The sequence below is a fragment of the Artibeus jamaicensis genome, unplaced genomic scaffold (genome assembly GCF_021234435.1).
Source record: "Artibeus jamaicensis isolate MK-2021 breed Jamaican fruit bat unplaced genomic scaffold, CSHL_Jam_final contig_415, whole genome shotgun sequence".
Taxonomy (NCBI): Eukaryota; Metazoa; Chordata; class Mammalia; order Chiroptera; family Phyllostomidae; genus Artibeus; species Artibeus jamaicensis.
The window spans coordinates 17336651-17358957 of record NW_026521823.1 but is presented as its reverse complement, the minus strand read 5'-3'; the positions used below and the strand labels follow the sequence as shown (position 1 = coordinate 17358957).

Sequence of the window (22307 nt, the reverse complement as noted above, 5' to 3'; positions counted from 1 at the left end):
AAGGATTCAAATTAACACTAAAATGACTCCGACCTTGGAGAGAGCTGGTGGCCTGAGGGCCATCCCTTAGTACCAACACTTCTGTCTGTTCGTGCTATGATCCTGGTGACTCACCTCCACTACCGAGACCAGCTTTATTGCTGGTGTTTTTATCCTGTCACAACTGCAAAGACATCTATTTTTTTCTTAGTGCGCTCACCCACACACAAACACAGTGTGTCCGTGGTCCATTATGGGTCCATGGATTCTGCAATCAGATTACCTGAGTTCAAATCTCCACACTGCTCTTTGTCATCTGAGTAACACTGAGTATAAAAATCAAACTTTTTGAATTTGGGGTTTCCTAATCTATAGGATAAAAATCATATATCCACCTCACAGAGAGTTACAGGAATAAAGTAAATATGTGTGTGTCTGTAAAATCTTAGAACAGTGACTGGTAGAGTTAACTGATAACCAGAATTTGCTATTTTTACATTTATGCACAACTTTACTGTAATGGTACTTGCTGTACTATTCATATATGATAAAAATTAAACATTATTGAATGAAGAAAATTTTCTTAAGCCAACAAATACTTTTTAGTATGTAGCACATGCTTTTTTCTTTTAGCATGTTCTAAGGTAGAAAATAAAATACATATTTGCCAATTTTTCCAAAGCAATTAAAAAATTAATGACAGAGCATGACTTGAAATATTTATGTCCATTTAAACAACATGCTAAGGAAATTTATTTGCAGCCACATATTCTGTATGATTACCCATCTCTTTTCAAACTAAATAAAAGATAAACCAATTATTTTTGACTCATTTGAGATGGAAGCATTAGTGCCTCTTAATTTTTTTTATTTTATTTTGACAAATTTCTCTTACCACAGTTTGTATTTTCATATAGTGTGGAGTAGCTACAGACTCTTCTAATTCATATATAACCATACTCCAGAGATAGTAAATCTCCCAGCATAGTTCTACTTACTAATTACACCTATAAAATGATGAATGATGGCTACAAATTATTGGATCTGACTCTCCTTCTTTATTTATTTCACCCTGGGAGGAAGAGCAGTGGGTGGGGAGGGTTTAGACCATAAATTATTCCTTTATATAATCAGGTGTGGTATGTTTAACTTTGATATTCCATACCGTGGTCTTACATTTACTTATGGAATTCACATCTTAATAGTTTAAGAACTAAGTATTTGATGTTCATGATAAAATCGTATTTACTTTTATTAATAATTTCAGTGTCTTTATTTTTTAATGATTTATAATGTTTTTTATAAATTTCTCCAGAAAATCTTATGAAATGTCACAGTCTAAGCCAATCCTTGGTTAAAAGTTTGGGAATCGAGATAAATTTTACAAATGAGAAAAGATTACCTGTTGAGACAGCAGGAAAGGAAAGTAGGTCTCTCTATAAACCCAACAGACAGTTCTGTGTTCTAGCCAACTCTTGCTCAAATGGGACCGTAAGCTCAGTATTTTCATATTTGTTTTCTGAGGAACTCAAAAATACTCATTTTTATGTAAAATTACAGATTTCTTTAAGATACTGTCAGAGTCTAAGCAAGATACTTATTTACCTTCTGTGAAACATAAAAAAAAACTTCTCTCAATTAAAAAAAAGCTAGTAGTATATCAACTATTAACATGTAAACCAAATTGAAAATAGCAGTTAGGTAACAAGTAAAGAGACTAGCTCTTCTAGCTTTTCAGAATGAACAAACTGCTTCTCCTAATTGCTTCGAATCCAGGCATCCTTTAGAAAGAATATTTTGAGGCCCACCCATTCACATCTTCCTTCAGATGTGTGCAATTCGGATTAGTTCCATTATTTTAGAATGGAAGTCATGTGGCTATTGCACAGAAAATTTAAAGTGTCCAATTTTTTATTTTTTAATTTATAATTATACTTCTTAAATTATTGGAATGAGAAGCATTTAAAGAAATAATTTCAAAAAGACTGATAGCGTTCATCTACACAGTGAAAATATTATGAAAATTAGTGCTGGAGCAGTTGGTTACAAATAAAAATAAAAATTAGGAGAATATGTTTAGAAATATATATACTTAATATACTTAAGTCCCAATATAGCTAGATTTTTAAAGCTATATACAAATTGATTTCCTAAATTAATGTTTAAATATTTAGTTGGTACATAATTTCCCACTTTGATCTTAAATGCAGTTCTTGGTGGCCTTGTTTTGGATAGTATTTCAATGTATGATTATATTCCTCTGTGAGAAAATTAGCACACAGGCATCTACTGAAACCCAACAGTTCACATAGGCTGTGAATTATCACAACTCAGTAGGCTTCTTTGCATGTCATTTTTCCAAAACAAAGGGAATGCATAAACCTCTCTAATTATTCTTTTAATGTTAAAAATGTATAATCAACAGAGGTGAAATGTCATGCTATCATTACAAAACTATGATTTTTTTATATTTTCACATTTAGAATGGTGCTTTCACATGAAATATTAGCATATAGATATGCATGAAATTTTAGCAATACTTACAGTGATTAATGACTGTGGAATTCTGAAAGACTGGAAAATTATGACTTTGATTATTGTTTTTTACTATTAGCAGTATTTATGATTTCTGAATAAAATGAGTTAGCAAGGTGACAAACTTAAATGGAGATATAAAACCGGACTTCTTTAATTTTTTGTTTTGTTTTTGTGCTTTTAATTTTTAGTGTCTTCTTTAGTGTAGTATTGTCTTCTCCCTCTTTATATCACTCACTGCATGTGGTTATGCTAATAAATAAAAAAACTATAATGTGTTATCATAAAGAACAATTTTAGAAGCTCCAAATTGTGAAGTTTAAGTCATGTTCACCAAGATTGCTATTCTCTTTACTTTCATGCATATATTTTTCATCTGATCTCTCTTTTTCAAGCCCCTTTGACCAACACAATGTATGAAGTATTTACTGCAGTGTGGAATAAAAGGACGTAGATGAACACACTCCTTCAACGTGGCTTCCAGTGTTCCATCAATGCCCTTTTCTGAGTTATCACTTGAACAGTTTGGGAAACAAAATGTTAAGTGGGTGTCTGTGAAAATTGACTGTCAGTTAAAAAAAATATGTATCTTCTTACATTTTCAAAGTCCATATTTAGTATTTTACAATACTCTAAAAGTCCTGCATTAAAGCTCTGCATTAAAGTAAAAAAAAAGTCTTAATTTCAATATATTTGACTGGGAAGTTAAATTAGCATTTCCTAAAATCATCTGACTCCACAATCAATTTATTGAATTAAAGGTAATAATATCTCATGGAATGAACTTTGGCACACTGTCTATGGCAACTAGTTTTTGTTAAATCTGCCTATCGTAACAAGTTCACTTTAGTAAATGCTTAACTACTAGTGCTAGGGCCAGAAAAAGTACAAAAGACATGACATCATTTCTCAGTAATTCATAATCTGATATAGAGATACAGAAATAATTCTAATAAAACACATATGGAGGTAATTTTTGCTGCAAAAGCTGTTAGTGTCAAGGTATTGTCAGGGGGTGGCAGAAACTATAAGTCAAATTTTATTTCTAGAATAATATGCAATATTTATACATTAATAATATGAAACAAATTTAACAAAGCAAAACATGTGTATGCATGTTTCTGTCTTTAAAAGGTAACATTCAAAACATCTTCAGTAGTAATATTTTGAAGTTTTTCCAGTAGAGCTCAATTTTAGCTTTGTCGTTTATAAGAACTCACTAGCACAATATTGGAACATGTATCTAAAACCTAAAATTAATTTAATAGATTAAATCTGAAATTTAGAAATTGGATGATTTTTCCCCTGAAAGATATACAAGATTTATTATCTTATTTTAATGAAGTAACACTCTGATCTAGTGCTTCTGAAGTGTAAACAAAGTACTTTCGGTGCACAAACAAAGCAATAAATTCCATTTGGGTGATTAATGAAGATACATTCAAGTCTAGATATAGAAGTCTAAGTCCTCTGGGAAGCCATATTATTGACATATCATGTAAATATTGGCAAACAGAAGAGAAATAAATGTTATAGTGATATCTTAGAATGCCACTGGACACATTTCTAAATAACATTTATAAATAAAGACCTGGTCTTCCTTGTTATTTTATTTGAAATTAATATACTAGTTCTAAATCTAATAGCAGATGTTGATATAGAATGAGAATAAAGAAATGAAGAATGTCGGGCAGCCCACACTGTCCTGCTGGTTCACCTGTTCTCTCTCTCTTTCTCTCTATCCCCCCTTCATTCTCCTATCTCCCCCCTCTCTCCACCCCTCTCTCTCTCTCCCTCTCTCTCTCCCTCATAGGCAAATAAGAAAAAAAAAGAAATAAACAATGTAATGAATTCAGAAATGAGATGAGAATTCAAGTTCTGCTGTGCAAGGAATAGACTGGGAAGTTGCAGTTGAAATACAAGGGGGGAAACTGCAGGATTTAGAAAAGGAAAACAGTGCTTTGTAATGGGAAATAAGTAACCTTGGAAGGAGATCCAGACTAGACTAAACGATGAGTTTGGCTCCTTACTACTGAGTCTGATGTAACAACAGGCCATTTAGATGGAGGTAGAATAAGCACCCAGGTGAATATGGAGTTGGAGTTTGAATATGAGGTAGTTTGAATGGAAAGGCCAGAGAAGAGATACAACATTGGGTACTATTAAAGCCTTACACTGAAAATATAGAATTTATTTCCATAATCTAATATTGTCATTATTCTGAAAGGCTAGAACCTGCACTCATCACCAAAAAACAGATTATAATAAGAATAATACATGCAGCATTGAGAAGCAAAGTATATTCTCATGGCTGTGACAATACATATCCTAAACATTTTATGTCATCCTTATTTGTAATAAATGAAATATTTTTAATAGAGAAAATGTAATCTAGCTTTTTTTATGGTGGTTAGGAAGGATGGATCACCAGTGTTGTATTTTGTCCATTAAATGAGTGTAATAAAACTAGGACTGAAAAATTTACAGTGCTATATTATATACATAATATTAGAATAGAGAATGCTAAAAATGCATAGTGGTATATTAGATCATTCATATTTTGACTTATTTATTTTGCATCTTTGTTGATTCTGCAGATCTTACCTATGACAAACTGTCAATTCAACTCTTGCATTAAGAGACATGTATTTTTCATGATACTGTTTCATATGGCAATATGTTGAATATCGGTCCTTTCAAGTAATCAAACTACATTGAATAGAATCATAAACAAAAAGCAACAATAATTTACTTTCATTGTAGCTTTTTCCTCTGATGCGTAGGTATTCTTTGCAATCATTTCAACAGTATAATACATTCTTATTTTGATAAAGGTGAAAATTGCACTTATTTTTTAGACTTGGTAAGTGACAAACAAATGCTCTTGTAAATAGCGTTCTGAATGATCACAACAAAGTATGAGTTACACAAAAATAGTTCTAGTGTGACACTATATTTTAAGCTCTACAAGCATCATGATTTTTCAATACATAAGGCCCTTGGTAATAAAGCTGTGAGATGCCTTGTTAGAGCTCAGCACTTGAAGAATTCTCATCTGACATGAACTGGTGGAAAAACCTGTGAAAGAGACTAAGGTCGAACTCTTCCTTCAGACACCATGATGCTATCAAAGACCTGATGGGAAGACAGGCAAGGCTGATTGTCCACAACTTACAAATTAATGTTCTCATACTGTGCCAGTAAGTTTTCTTAAAAAGAGATGGAACTAGATTCTATCCAATTGAAGTGAATCAGGGCCATTAAATAAAATAGGCATTCCTGGTTGAACGATTTGGTTTTGTCCAAGTGCAACTGTGAATTAGGCCAAAAGTAAGAGTATGTAGTCCATAAGGCAAGAAAATAAAGATCTATTATAAAGTAGTTTTGGCATAACCCTAGATGAGTCCCTTAAATTCATAATGCTTCTCGAAACTAAACTCAGTCCAGCATATAATAATCTGCATGGTGACATAAGTTAATTTTATTCATATCACAATTGCTAGTGATGGGAAAATAAGGCAACACTGACAGTAACCACAGCCACAAGCTATTAATTTTAATGGAAATTGTGGCCTGTGTTACTGTGACCCAAGGCAGAATTTCACAGTGAGCATGAAATATACATATATCAGCACTTATCTTCTGTTGAAATATTGCACATTTATAATGATATACTTTAAATGCTTATTTGTAGAGTTCTTGTGTTTATTTTTAAAATTGTATTAAGGAAATTTGGCAATCATGGAATTTAAAATACGCTGAGAACTAACTGCAACTTACAATGAACATAAACTGTAAGTGCAGAGTGTCCAGATGAATCCTGAGATTCTTGTTTCTACAGAGACAACTTGTAAAGTGTAAAGTTATCTATTAGCATTACATAAATTTGTAATAGCATGTTTGTCTTTTTTTATTGCTTTCCATTTTAGAAAGTATTTAGCGTCTTACATTTGCTATTGTTTGTGGCTGTTTGGTTGATATTTTTTTGACTAACTTGAAAAGATTATGTCTGTTCCATTTCAAAACATGCAGTATAATAAGCATTATAAACATATCAATTGCAAGATACCAGATTTAGCCAAAATTGAACTTGACTGATTACCACTTCTGAACCAAAGATTCTGAGAGATGTTAAAGAGATTGTCTAGTTTATGAATCAGAGTGACTATAACAGCATAATCCAGAAAATTTGAGCCCCGGCTGGCATAGCTCCGTGGATTCAGCACAGGCTGAGAACCAAAGGGTTGCAGGTTTGATTCCCAGTCAGGGCACATTCCTGGATTGTGGGCCAGGTTGCCAGTGAGGGCCACATGAGATGCAACCACACATTGGTGTTTCTCTCCCTCTCTTTCTTCTTCCCTTCCCCTCTCTAAAAATACATAATTAAACATCTTTAAAAATTACTTAAAAAATAAAATTTGAAAAATAAATATAAAAATTTAAAAAATATATTATCTTTCTGCATGGTTTTAATAGAGAAGTCTAGAATTTCTCCCCTTGTCTTTTCTCTCTCTGTAAATGGTAGCTCATTAAATAGTAACTGTCTTACCTGTGTGGAACATGCCATACCCTAGGACGGCTACTTCCGCCGTCACATTGCACCCGGCAATCTGGTATAATCATAATCCTGATTATTCTGAGATCAGTTCAATATAAGGATTAGACTATTAAAATTATTTTTTATTTCTGAGATGGCTACCATAATATGAAATAAAATTACCAATCTTCCAGAGAAACTTATCTTTTATTCCGAGTAAAATAAAAGTACCCTAAGGTAATACAAGTAATTTACTACAGGGTAGATAGATAGATGGATCCATCGTGAAAACATCTATATTTTTTATATTGTATATCTAAATATATAGATCTATATTGATCTACATTCTGTATAATTATAATATATACACAATATACATATTTAAAAGACAATTTATAAATGAAAAAATATCATGTGATTTTGAATAATCCATTCCATTTTTAGGAAATTCTAGAGCTTTTCAAAAATTATTTTGATATAGTAAGATAGACATCATTGTCCTGGCAAATGTGTAGACTGGTTTTGTGGTTTTTCTGAAATGCAGGCCACCCTCCAGCAGTATTACAAGGAGGCCTGGTGAGTTCACATGATCCTGATTTAGGTCATCAGTCTTTTTCAGAAGAAAGCAAACTAAAGTATATTAAGCACTGCAAGCCATAGGGACTGAAAAATTTACCTGTGTCATTGACCAGCACATCTTTTTATAAAGAAAAGAAAGAGTATTAATTAGGTACTGGGGCATAGCAAATTACTTCAACACTTTATGGTTTAAAACATTTATTACTTCACAGTTCCTGTATGTGAAGAATCTTGGAATAGATTAGTTGGGTCTTCTGCTTAGGGTCTCTCCCAGGCTGCAATAAATTGTTGGTAGGAGCTGCAGTCATCTCTAGAATTGACCAAGGCAGGCTTTACTTCCAACCTTATGCTGACTGCATGGCTCATGTTGTACTGAGAGCCACAGTACTCACTGACAATTAGCCAGCGGCCATCATTTGTTTCTTGTCACATGGGCTGTCCACAAGGCAACTCAGTGTGTGGTACCGAGTATGTGGTAACCTGCTTCATGGGATCAAGTGAGTGCAAAGACCTAGAGAGAGAGAGTATGTGCGTGTCTGCCAGCAAGATGAAAGTCACAGTTCTTTTCTTATAACTGAATCTGTGAAGTGATTTCCCATCACCTTTGCCATTTTCTCTTCATTGCAAGGCAGTCACTAGATACAACCCAATCTTAAAGGTGTTGGGATCACACAAGGATGTGACCACCAGGAAACAGGAAGCATTGCTGGCTACCTTAGAGGATCTCTACTGCAGACAGCCAAGCAAAAAGTAAAATTGTCAGTTACCTGGAGAGAATGGGATATAATGGGGACCATTATATGAGTCAATATTTTATCAGGACTATCTCTAAAAGTAGACCAGATGTCCACATTCATCTTTGGTTGGCTACTTAATGAGCACTTGCCAAAGCCTGCCTGTTCAACTCTGCTTTGTCTGAGCTACCTACATCTCTGGAAATGCTACTGATTCTCATATTCTTTCTTTAAATTTGATCATTCTGTCAACACATTTTTCTATATATTTTTTGGCTCATCTGTCTCTTTAATACAACTTTGCACATCTCTGAACTGGTCCCTACATGTAATTTTTAAGTGCAGTGCACTGAGGACTACCTTATTTCATAGTTCTATGGCATGTTACTGTTCAAACCCTTACCCTATCTAAATAATATTTGATGATTTCATTAGATAAGGTATAAAGAAAAGCTATTCCCCACAAAAATGTCATTTCTTTAAAAAATCCTCATATGTATTGAAAGAATTGAGATCTTTCATTGAAGTTTGTCGTTTTCAGAGTTAAACACTAAACCAGCATTTTGGTTCAGCAGCGTATAAGTATTTTCAATAAAGCTCTACAGAGTTAGAACTTCACTCACTAACAATTACTTTCCTAAAGAAATATAACTATTAAAATTACTGAACTAGTCATGCTATAGAACATAGAAAATGCTATACTTTTAAAAGAATAATGATGATTTTTTTTCTCCAAACATAAAAGAAAATAACTAGGGTCAGACAAGAGCTGCCTTTCCAGCTGCCACCTCTGGTTTTCCCCAGAGAGAGAGTACACATTTGTTCTGGAAACTTCATTTTTACATCGAGGATTTTGCCTGCTTCTTGCAGCTCTGAAAGATATACATGCTTGATTTGAAAGATCCTTGTTTCCCTCCTCTGCAGTATCTATTTCATCAAATAAGGCACCACTTTTTTTCCCTATGTTTTGTTTTAATTAGGCATGGGAGATAATGTGTTCATATATCACTCGGGTTCAGATATGGCTTCACATGTTTATTTCCTCCCATCTCTGTTGCTTAGTCTTCTTTCCCCCAGAAATGGATAGAAGGATGGAGAAAGTAATGAGATTTTATTGTGCTTCACTTTGCTGAAGTTAGGTCTCACCTTCCAGTCAGGACAAGGTAACCTAAGTGCAAAGTACCCCTTTCTTCCTTGCTGGTTCATTAACCACTTGGAGGATTTCTTGCTTCTTACCAATAAATGTTTAATTAGAACACACACACACACAGTTTACCAAAGCTGTCCTATCAGCAATATCACTTTGATTTATTTACAGAAACAAAACAAAACTTTTAAACAGGTCTGTGCTCTTCTTTTTGTTTTTGTTTCAAACAGTTAGACAGTGATTTCCTTAGGCCAAAAACGCACACTAGCACACACAGTCCTAGCTAACTGGTAGTACAGTTAAGCAAACTTTGTATGCTTCAACACTGTAAATTTACTATTAGAACATAATGGACCAGTAGAGGAGAATTTAGCTTATATCCACCCCCTCAGTCCAATAAGTTCCTTAAATCTGAGCCTGGGTTGTTCCTGAAGAACTCTAATAAGAAAATTACTCAGCACCTTCTTACTACCTAATACTTGAATAGGACTTCTTGAAGGCCTTGTTGAGAAACAGAAAACATATTTACCACGAGATTCCTGCCCATTTAATCAGACAGTGGAGAGTGTTAATTATCAACACTAATAAATTTCTGATATTGGTGATATATTAAGAATTTACTTCATTTAGGCAAACTATTTTGTTTTAAAATTTGAATTTGAAAAATATTTCTAAGAGTTCAAAAAGATACTAAATGTTTTATATTTAACTTAACAAGATTCATTTATTATTAAATTTTGTTCCCATGTACTTTATAATTTTATATCTCTGCTTTTTGATATATTTGAGAATAAATTGTATAAATCATCATTTTTTACCTATTATATTTACCATATTTCAGGTAAATATACCATATTTACCATATATGTATTTACACATTTCAGGGGTATTTATATATATATATATATAAATATCAGGGAATGTATATATATATTTACTCATATATAAACACATTATAATTAACAGCTCAGTAGATATTTCATTGACATAATAGTTTTATTTCATCTGACTTTGAAATTTGAATTTTGTCATTTGACCTAATCATGTCCTTTATAGCTTTTTTATGGTATTTCTGAAGTCAAATTGGGATTACATATTATATATAGTTGTCCTTTCCTTTTAGTATCTTTGATCCTGAGTATTTCTTTGGCTTGTTAGAAAAGTTTATGGAATTGACATTTTTGAAGAATTCAGTCTATTAGTATGTTTCTCATTTTGCATTGATGTTTCTTTGTATTTAGTCTAAGCAAGTATCCTTTAGTGTAAGCAAGCAAAGTGAGGTGTTCTTTTCAAGGCTTAACATCCAGAGGCTTATAATGTCCATCATCCCCTCATTTCTGATGTTCATTTTGATATTTCCTTTCATATATTTTTATGGAGCACTTTCCAGTTTCAAGGCAATGTTCAAAGTGCTAGAAGTACATAAGGTCATATGGTATGTTGTCTGCTCTTAAGGAGATTGTAGCCAGAGTTTAATCAATTTCTCTAGGATAGTGAAGCTCTGTGAGAGTTGGTGTAGTGACAAGAACCTGAAGGAGATGAGTTTAAATCCTACAATAAGTGGTTATAACAACCCTTAAGTTCCAGCAATACAATGTATGGCATCCAAACCCTGTCTGCATGAGTATAGGCTGAATGTTTATGCCTGAAAGTTCTATCAGAGGGATACTTGCTTAACATTAGGCGTGCAACTTTCCCTGTTGCTTAGACAAATACTAGATCATTTATAATGATTTTGAAAAATCAATTTTGCTTGGTTGTGGTCACAGTTATGGTTTTAAGAACACTGAGTTCTAAAGTGGTATCAGTTCATAGAACTACAGGGTTCAGATTTTTACTCCAAGTGGAGAAGATTCTTGAGTTATAGAATAAAAGGTCTTTAATACCCAGTAAGGCAGGATTATCTTAACTTTTGGTAGTAAATTCCTCTTCATCTACAGAGAGCATCAACATCAGCAGTGAGCCTGAAATCCAGGCAATAGATCTCTTTTTTTAAGATATTGACAAGAACGTCACTTCTCAGAAGAACTGAGATACTGAAACTGATCTAGTTATTTGGGAAAAGTATTTTGCTTATGGTTGGAGTTGTCTAAATAACTCCAAAGTAAGTGAAAATAACCATAGCTTTGTATAGATATTGAAATTCCTCCTCCTCACATTCTTCAGTTCAGCCTTTGTTACTGGTTTGTCTAATCCCATTTAGAATGGGATTAGATCAGCTTGCATGATGACAACCCTTTGTAGCCTTCAATACCTGAAGTCTTGTTCTGCTGACTTCAGACTGTCCAGCCGTTGAAGCTGAGATCTCTCCTTGCTTCCTGTGCCTACCTCGAGTCTGATACAAAGTCCCTCACAGGGAAAGGGCAGCGTTTCCCTTTCACTCTTCATCTAAAAATATAGTTACCTTTTAACCTGCATACTACAATTTCAGTGATCTTCTGTTCTCAGAACCTGTTTTAAACTAGACTGTGTTCTTCTCTGAAGAGAACTGAAAAATGTGTAAAGCAAGTTCCTGATTATAGTTTTTGTCTTCTGTATTAGCCACAATCAAGACTTTTACTTTGTATTAGTCTTCATTAAAAAAAAGGCATGTTATCTACTCTGATTTGGAGTGACCTCATATTGGTCTATTGATAACCACTGAGGGTCTTATTGGTCCATTAGATAATCCACTACTTACTGCTTGTTCTAGTACATTTGGATTGTATAGACAGAATGCACCTTTTGTATTATCTTATACAAGGTCTGTACCACTATCTAGAATGGCATCAAATACTATGAAAGAACCATTCAGAAGATACCTGCTCTCTCACTTTAACTCAACTCTGTGAGCCTCAGTCAGGTTCTGTAGCTATAACCTGTAGCTAAGATCTTTTATGTAGCTAAGTTACATAAAATTCAAAATCTGTTGCAACTTTTTCAGTTTTTACTTTTAATTATATTTGACACACTCTTGAATATTACTTCTAGAAAATCCCTTATACTGTTATCTGCATTTCATGAGAAGAAATGTTATTCATTTAGTAGTATATAAAAGGGCCAATGCTGAACATCAATCTCTCATCAAATGTCTCTCATGGTAAGTGTAGACTTTGTGTCTCTCTGCTTCATTGCTTTTAGCAGTAGCAGAATGTTCTTACTCTAAATATAAAAGGATAAAAAAAGCAAGGAACAATATTTTCTTTAATTAACTTCTTCTTTTGGGGGTTTTAGAAGAGGGGTTATGACTTGACAAAGATTCTTTCCATCTGTTCCTGTTTGTTTGCTTTTATTTTGACTTCCTTTCGTTGTCTTATCAAATATCACACGAATCATTAACATTTGTTTTCATCCCTTGTTTTGCTTTCCCTTATTTCACATGATTAAGACATTACTCTGAGAGAGGCTCAGAGCTACTATATTTCATATTAACCGAATTTTAAGTAAATATTAAACTTTCTAGAAATACGATCTTATATGTTTACCCTCTGTTATGTTAATAGTTCCCTCAGCTCTGGTGTAAGGAGACCTATGCTCATAAATGTGCTGTTTTATAAAAGCAGCAAACTTCATTAGATTCTAATGGTCTAGATACGTTTTTAATGAATAGATGCCTTTTTAAAATAATGTGACTTCCCAACAGGAAATGTAATTTATAACATGTAAGAGATCCTTGTGGATGTTTGCAGGAGTGCTGTATTCAAATATAGAATATTTATCTATTTGCATATTGTATGATACCTTTCACTAAAATAATTCCTTATTAATGATTTCACATATTTTTCACACAATGAAATAATTGTTTTTCAACTAGGCAATTTGAAATTGTCTAGTTTATATGCTACCTTCTAATACAAAATCTTGTAGTGTGATTGTTACTGAACAAATTTTATTAGTTTTTAAGTAAATGATCAAGTTATGCAATGCTCTAGTTTTATCATGGAATAAAAGCTGAACTCTAGGTCCGTGCATATAAACTATGCACTACCAATAAATATAAATAATAATATCTGCAGATATACTGAAACAAAATAATAGACTTAATACACAAACATAAAACAAGACAAAATTGGAATTATATGGTATATTCCCCATTTCTCCTGTCTTAGCCAAAAGTGAATAAAATAGAATCCATATACCTAATGGTCTGATTTGATGGTTGCAACTTTAATATTAAAATATGAGACCCATTTTTACAAGGGATTTAAAATGTTTTCTTCAACCCATTATCTGTAGATCCAAACTGCAAATAATAATAAACAGCACACAAAAATTCACACTTGCAATAAACTATTCAGTGATCTAGATACACTCTTATACACCAAATTATAGCTGTGAGCATCAAATTACAATGAATTCTGGAACTATTAGGAATTTGTAATTTAAATAGTTTCACTCAATCCCTACTCCCACAAGCTTTTAATTAGAACAGACTTTTTAATTAAGTACTCCCATGCACAGAGTATAACTTGATTCTTCCATCATATCAGCCTGCTATACCAAAGCAAATAATCACTGTGTCAAAGGAAGATATTTTGTCTAAAAACAAACTAAGAATTCTGGTTCTGATTTCAAGTTATCCAACTGACACTCTGAGTACTGAAAGGAAGCCCCTGTCTCCCTAAGGGCCCTGAGGAACAGAACCAGCAAGGCAGGGACACTGAGGTACTGAGGTGTGGAGGAGCCAGTACCTCACCTCTGCTAGGAGGAGGCATGAACTCCCCCCAGTTGTAGTCCACTTCGGGGAAAGTGATTGCAAAGGACCTCATTTAATGGAATTTGAATTTGGGGGAAGTTCAATTTGAGAATGTATCTTCTCTATTCCTAGAAAATTCTCCGGTTTTTAAAACTAAGGATGAGAATTATTATCCTAACATAATTGAATATACAGTAGAAATAATGAAATAATTAAGAGACGGGATAAATTAAGGACTACAAATTTAAAACTTTTGGTGAATGTATCAGCACTCTACCTCTTTGGTTACTTACACATTTTCTATTACTAGATTTAAAAAATAGGTTGCTTTATGTATTAAAAATCATTAGGATCAAAACCATCATGTTAAGGAAGTCTAATTTTTAGCTCCATGATACTAAGTATATGAAAGACTGGTTTTAGTTTGTTTGTCTTTGTAATGTCAAATTTATTAGGTTCATTTGCAAAGTAAATAATCAAAACTCCTGCTAAGCTGAAATTAGAAATAGTTATATATTAGTTTATTTATGTAAAGAAAAATCATAGGTTTGTCCCCCAGGTGGATGCAATCAAGCCAAGCGAACAAAATAAATCAGGCCATGTCCCATGCAAAATAATAAATATTTCACAAAATGTTAATTGATACTCTCATGTCCTTACTTAGAAAATGTATTGAAAGTATATGACTTTGATATTGATAGTTGTTTAAACCTTGATTTAGAAACTATCTTTATTGAATATTATAGCTACTGCTGAGGTATAGTAATATTTAGTGTCACTGAAAGATGATTGTTTTAGACTGAAGAAATAATGTTTTTAGACCACATTTCTAGGGTGATTATTCAACGTAGCTTTTGCATGCATTTAAGTCATCATTTGAAAATAGAATGTGGTTAGAGTAACATATTTACATTGGCGAATCTTAGATTTTAACTTATATTCAAAAGTGTATGCTATTTAAGGGGTGTAGATGTTTACGGTGTTGATCAGGTGTTTCTTATATTGAGAAAAACTCTGGTATGATTTTCAAACTGGAAAGTTAAGGATATCCAGACTTTCAGTGAATGTCATCTTAATCCTTAAAGGTAGATTAATTTTAGAGAAGCAACTAATAGTTAACACATCTTACTAGAATTTAGCTGGTATGAGACTAATGTCATGGATATTCCTGCCCATGTTGTTGAGGACAAGGGTGGATTTGGGATGTTAACAGTACAATAAGTTAAATAAATATATATTTCAATAATCTCATGAAACTCTGATTTATTTGGCACACCTTTATGGAGTATGTACTAGGTGTTTAGGATATATCAATAAGCAAAACAGAATTCTGTGACATTCTGGAGTTAATATTCCAACCACACCAATTAGGCTAAGAGAAAACATGTGATAGGGATATAAAATCTGGGCAGACCAATATTTCTATGAAATAAAAATGATTTAACACTGATTGTAAGATTCATACTAGTTACTATATCTACAACAGAGTGAGGAAAAGCACTAAGTTAGCTCAATGTTGATGGCAACACCTGAAATATTAGCCTCTCTATTCTGTTGCTTGAATTTACTGTAAGTTATTTAATTCTTCAACCTACCAGATATTTGCATAGTGGTATGCATTTAAGTGTTTAGAAAACTTTTCTTTTTGACTACCATCTACTGTAAGTTTTAAAACTTGAAATGTAGACATTTTAGACAAATATATCTAAAGTTTAGACTACACCACATAGTCTGGAAGGTATGACATTTGAAAAATAGGTTTATGTTTAGTTTTCTTTTTCTTCTGAATTTTGAATTTTCCATTTTTTAATTTCTGATTTATTGAAATAGTCATTATATGTGTTTAATATTTACTTTGCTTTTTTGCATCACTGTGTGTTTCTCAATTGGTGAAAGAAGTAATATATTTCCAGCTTAACATTTAATTGTTTGGTTAATCTCATGTCAAGGGGGAAAGGTTATAGTTCATTGGCAGTGATGAAATAAGCTCGGTGGCTTCCATATACATAGCAACAAATTTGCACAATAGTACATTACATGGTATATTTAACAACACTGCTAAGGAGCAAGATGGAAACTCGGTCTTTCGTGATGAAGATTCACCTGAATGCACCCAGAGAAAATTTAGTTCTGCAAGCTTGAAGGAAGTAATTGTCATTCAACAGAAGTCAACTAGCTTTGCATATCAATAAAACACACACACATACTCTTATCTATTTTTGGAGTGCCCTGGAACTGATACCAAAATAGCAAATATATATTTATGAGAACTAGAGATACTGTATTCTTTGATCATATAAACTTTATGTAATTATGAAATTAACTTTGAGGATGTATGGAAAATGCTACTTCTTAAGTGAAAAGAGAACAAAACCCACAAATTTTTTATCAGGCTACATCGTTTTTATATTCACAATTGTTTCCCCAATGTCATGTCATTAATTATTTTTATTGTTTGTTTTTAGATGGAAGACTGTATTTGAAAACTACTGTCATGTACTGAATCTTTCCTGTTGAAGAAATCCATGTTATAGTAAAGAACTTTGCAGTCAGACATTCATCATTGGAAAATTCATAAAAAATAAAGTCCTTTTAAGGGAACTTCCTCAATTTTGTGTATGAATGTTCTTTAGAAGTTTAAGTATTCTACAAAAAAAGGGGGTTCCTCCATTGATTTTCACCTGTGGTTTATACCAGAGACCTGGGAATGTTTGTAAATGTACAAGTATCAAACTTCTTAAAATGAGTAACTGCAATTTTGCTGCTGGAACTTGCATACAGAGTTAAAGGCAGGTCTGTGGGGACCTTGCTTTGCTTTTTCTAGTGGAATGAACCATTTTCCTCTTCTGAAAATTCTGTATCTGAGCACATCAAGAGACTCTGGTAGCAGTGGCCACCCAGACTTACAGAATTATGCCCTCTGGAAACCAGCAAGAACTTGGAAATGAACTTGTAGGAGGCATAGAGGATTCCTTAGAAATCAATACAATAAAGAGTGATATTCTGTTACGTTCGATTTTAAACTCTCTAATTGTGGGTTTTCTCCTGAAGATGTTTTTTCAAATACTTTCCAAAAGACCAACAAATGGATGTTGACAACAACCCAATGAAATAACATTTTGCGTATCTGAAAAGAAGCATTGAATATAAGCCAAAAGGTTTCACTGAATGTCTCTTTTCTTTAAAAATAGAACAAACAAATAAATGTAACATGTTTTCATTCCAGACTGGTTGTGGTAGATAGAATTAAAAATAATAATGATGCTTCTTATTCAAACTGTTGGTCACATGTACAGTATATAAACATAAAACATACAAGGAAGGTATTATGTATGCAGTAGTACACTAGAGTTTAGGAAAATGAAAACTTTAGAAAATGTTTTGTCACCCTGTTGGTCAGAAAGACACCTTTCTGGTTTTAACGCATGCAGGCATGTAAATATTTGTCTGGAGTCACAGTATTAATGAATGAGATCTTAAGCATCTGGTGACATCAAAACTCTGTGTCAGCCATTTTTATTTGTATATTGAACCTTAGTTAGTGCCCCAAACTGCACTATTGAGAATGGATTGTGGCTGAACAGTAAATTGAAACACCAGAAATATTTTTATATGTTAACATCATATTATGTTAATGTTGCTGAAAAAAAACAAAACTTAACAAACCCTTGATGTATCAGTCTAATACCATGTAGCGCTGAGTGGTAAGTTAAAATGTGTTGTGCTTCCCACCCTGGTCAGAGGGAAGGGTGCCTAGGTGTTATTTTCACTGTCTTTTTGAAAGTTACAGTATGCGTTTTCACTTTGTGCAGATAACTGGAATTAAAGCTGCAAACAGTGCTTATTACATGCTGAATTTACCTTCTGTTTGTTTTTACATATCTGGAGTTACACCTTTAAAGGCTGATAAGTCAGTACAGTTGCTGTGCATTTTATGATTTTGCTGTCATCTTAAAACTTTATGATCATAACATTATTTATTACCATAAACAGCAAAATATTAAATGTCTGAGAAAACTAGCTTAAAATGTTTAAAGAGTTTGAACTGGGTATTACTTCTTCAGTTAAGAGAAAAATATAGATACTCTGGAACGGAGCTTTTATAGTTTTTAGGTCTTCCTTGCAATACTGGAACATACTTCTTTTGTGTAGCTCACTATTAACCAGCTAAGTCCATTTTTAATATAATAAAAAGGTTATATATGCAGTTCCTATTTTCACTTGCTTAAAAGGGAGCAATATTTTTATTTAAAATACTGTTAGTAAGTGCTTTGTAGAAACTTGGTTTTCTAAGCATAGTTCTTCCATTAACTATCTCTTGTTTGAGGACAAGAGATTCTAATCCTAGTGGTATCTATTTCTTGTTTTTTTCCCCTATATGCAGTCTTTGAAGGATTACAACACTTAAAATTGGAGGGACTTGTGGCAAGCCTTCCAATCACACATTTTTGAACAATTTTTTAAAAAGCCTACCACTTACACATGTAATAGAATCGGGCATTGCTCTGCTCCTTGCATAGAGTCACCTGTTAAGTAGGTTACATAGTTTTAAAATACATACTTTCAAGACCTTTGAGAATGCTTCAGGATTTGGTTTGACATGAAAGGAAATTTTAGCAAGGATTAAAGAATAAAGCTATCAGCTATATGTTGAGAGAGACTCTTACTAACATCGGTGTAAATATTACAATTCATGAAATGTTATTTTAAGTCTGTAACTTAAGTTTTTCCTCCCTCTTTTAGTTATACAGGTTGGTTTTAAAATTTGTTTTGTTATAAACAAGTAAAATTGTGCCCATTTTGTGGTTTCCATGCTTTTGTAATCCTAAAAATATTAATGTCTAGTTGTCCGACATTATAACCGCATTTGCGCTCTATGCAAGCCCTTGGAACAGAACATACTCACCTTCGTGTAGGACCTATGAAAATTGTCTATTTTTATCTATATATTTAAAGTTTTCTAAAAATGATAAAAGGTTATTACGAATTTTGTTGTACAAAATCTGTACAAAAATCTGTTTTTACATCATAATGCAAGAATTGGAAAATTTTCTATGGTAGCCTAGTTCTTTGAGTCTGGTTTCAATGTGAGAACCACATTTACTGTTCTTGTATTTAATTTTCTTTTTCTTTTCAACAATCTCCTAATAAAACTGTCTGAAATCTCCCTGTGACTTTATTTACAGTTCGTCTTTATTAAATTTTGTGAAATGCATAGCATCGAAGGAATATTTACTTTCTAATGGGAGGCATCTAAAAACAACATAAGTCAGCTCTTTGCAGTGTGAGGAAACAATGCTCAATGATTTTATTTAACATGCAACTGCTTCTATCTCTAATATGAATTACTGTGGTGAAAAACATCATAAAAGCACACTCTGTAGTTATTGTTTAACAAGCAGATTTTCCATATTTTGTTTCTTGCCAGCTAAGCAAACTGCCCACATATACATGATTTATTTATGTACATTTCTCAGTTTATGAAGCTGTTATTTGTACCTTTTTTCTTTATATTCTTATATTCCCATGATTCTTATTTCAAAAAGCTTTGTGCTGAATAATGTAAAGTAGACATGTTGATGGAACAAAATATATTATTCCCATATCTACGAGTGTATATTTGTAACTCTAACTCAGTGTTTTGCTTTTGATTTCTATCACTGGAAAAATGCCTTTAGAAACTTAGAAATTACAGTATCATTTAATAATATATAAACACTTTAATTGATCCAGAATGCAGCATTTAATAAATATTGGGTTGCTATCTCTGTGAATATTCTAAACACTCCCAAGAAAATGGAAAATGGATATTTTTCCTGTCTAAAGAAGTTATTTTAATAAATTAATAAATTATGATCGTTACCCAATAAACACCCAAAATTTTATGTGACCATTACAATCACATTTTTGTCTTCTGTCATCATATATTTATGTCAGTAAGACTTGGACTGGAACAGCGTACAGCCTCTGGATGTTAGTGCAATTTGGTGATAGTTTAAGGTTTTTTCCCAATGTGTTTTCATTCGGACTAGCAAATTTATAATCTGCACAAAAGCTATTTATTACTAGAGGGAAGTAAATTATAAATAAAAGTTATATGAATTGCATTTTTTAAATATGGGAAGTAGAGATGTTAATAGAATAAAACATATTGTAAATGGCATTGTAAAAATATCACTTTTCCTCATGTGTAGGCCTGGTGCTAACATTTATCTTTAATATGTACAACTGGTATAAACAAGCTGAATTGATCCTCATTTATTCATTTAAACAGATTCATTAATAAAGCCTCTATTCTGCACAAAGCACTGTGCTAGATGTTGTAATGACTGAAATTGAAACATAGCTGTTATCCCAGAGGGGCTTATAGTTCGGATGGAATCTGGTCTTTCAGCAAGAAAAGATTCACTGAGAATCCTCTGTAGTGAGCACACTGCTGGTGTGGAGAGGGTAGCGACTTAGACACTTTCCCCTAAGTGGTAACAATCTAGTGACCCACATTGTACGTCCACCTACGATTATACAGAATGTTTGGGGGGGGTCAGACAATGTGTAGGGATTGAGAAAGGCACGGAGACATCTTCCCCTAGGGAAAACACCATACTACTGGTTATTTTTTTCATGTTACTTTTCATTTATTTCAATCACAGCATTCTTACCAATGCTCGCAAACTTGATTTATGGTAAGTAGCCTGTTTAATCACAAAACTTTTATCATTAACAAATAATAAATTCTTAATATAGTCAGAATATTGAGTATAGATATTCAATATTCAATTTTTATCACCCCACATCTATGTATCTAGGTTAAGTAATTGCCTAAGATGATTCAAACACTGAACATAAATTCCTAAATGCCAAGTAAGTGCATTAGGTAATGAATGACCCTTGTAGTGGAGACATCATTTACATTTAGAGGTTAATGAGCTGGAGATTTTGAGTTAAACTCTTGGATCAGTTAGGACTCCTTGGGTTGGATGTAACAAAAACAAATCCCTGCAAAGTTCAACACCAAAGAGTTCGATTATAAAGATAGAAGGGCGCACAAGTGAGAAATGTGGTCAGCCCCCAGGGACCTGGGACCCTCTACGACCTTCACCTTCCTGCTTCTCTCAGTGACTCTGCTTCTGTTGCCTCTCACAGCAGGTATATTTGCTTCTCTTGTTTCTCTCTTGACTCCTCTGTTGTTCCAGAACATAGTACCCAGCCCACAGAAATAATCCAATATTTTCTCTCTCTTTTTGTACATTAGATTCCCTGTGAGAACTGATTACCTCAAATCAGAGCACATGCCAGTAAGGTGGTTTGGCAGTACGTTAGAAGTATTGGGGGGATTTTAGAAATGACTTTGTCCAATTAAATTTTCATCTTTGGGGGGCAGAGCTAGGACATCAGTATTTGTAAGTTTCTTTGGTGGGTCTAATGAGGAGCTAAGTTTGAGGAGCACGATCTGGGAGAATGGAAAAATACCTCATTCTAGAAAACTACTGACCAGTGGACCTGCTATGGGGCAGGGAGAAGTTTAGAGTAGGTAGAGGTCATTGTGAGCTGTGCAGATATTACAAAAGTGAACTAATAGTTCTGTCAAAATCACATGAAATCTGTAAAATATTTAATATAGTTTAAGTAATTTGATATTGTAAACTTAATTTTGAATTGAACATAAATTTGCAATCCTCCTAATTAGGAGCAATAAAATTACATTATTTTTTCTACATAAAATTATTGATTAATCTGCCCCCAGAACCAAATGCATAAGGAAGGAAAAATTCCACTTCAGTCATGATTGAGGCTTCCTCCCTCTGAATCTTCAGTTCAAATGATTTGGGGTGAACCCATGGGTGTTTATATTTTGGACCTTTCCTTTTATACCTTGGAGAGGCAGCCCTAAGCCCTTCTCTTCGGAAAGCTTCCAAGTTTGCGTAAGCAAGAATTATAATAACAGTGTGGTGTCATTCTCCATGTAGGGAGAGGAAATATTTAAGAAAATTATGATATAAATGGAGAAGTGTAAAATTGTATGAAGGAAAGTAATATTTCTACACTTAATTTGAACTGGTAAAATGTCAGTCAATACAGGTATATTGCAGTAAGTTTTCCTTATGAGGATATTGTGATACC

At 33.1% G+C, this 22307-nt stretch overlaps 1 protein-coding gene across 1 annotated transcript in view; it reads left to right on the top strand.

Annotated features, from left to right (window-relative positions):
- The window catches only part of DACH1 (dachshund family transcription factor 1), a 399456-nt gene extending 380103 nt beyond the window's left edge, over positions 1–19353 (top strand). The window contains exon 11 of the mRNA XM_037153245.2: positions 16652–19353. Within this exon, the coding sequence (XP_037009140.2) occupies positions 16652–16689 (38 nt within the window). The 3' untranslated portion in view covers positions 16690–19353. The remainder of the gene's footprint in view (positions 1–16651) is intronic.
- The last annotated feature ends 2954 nt before the right edge of the window (positions 19354–22307 follow it).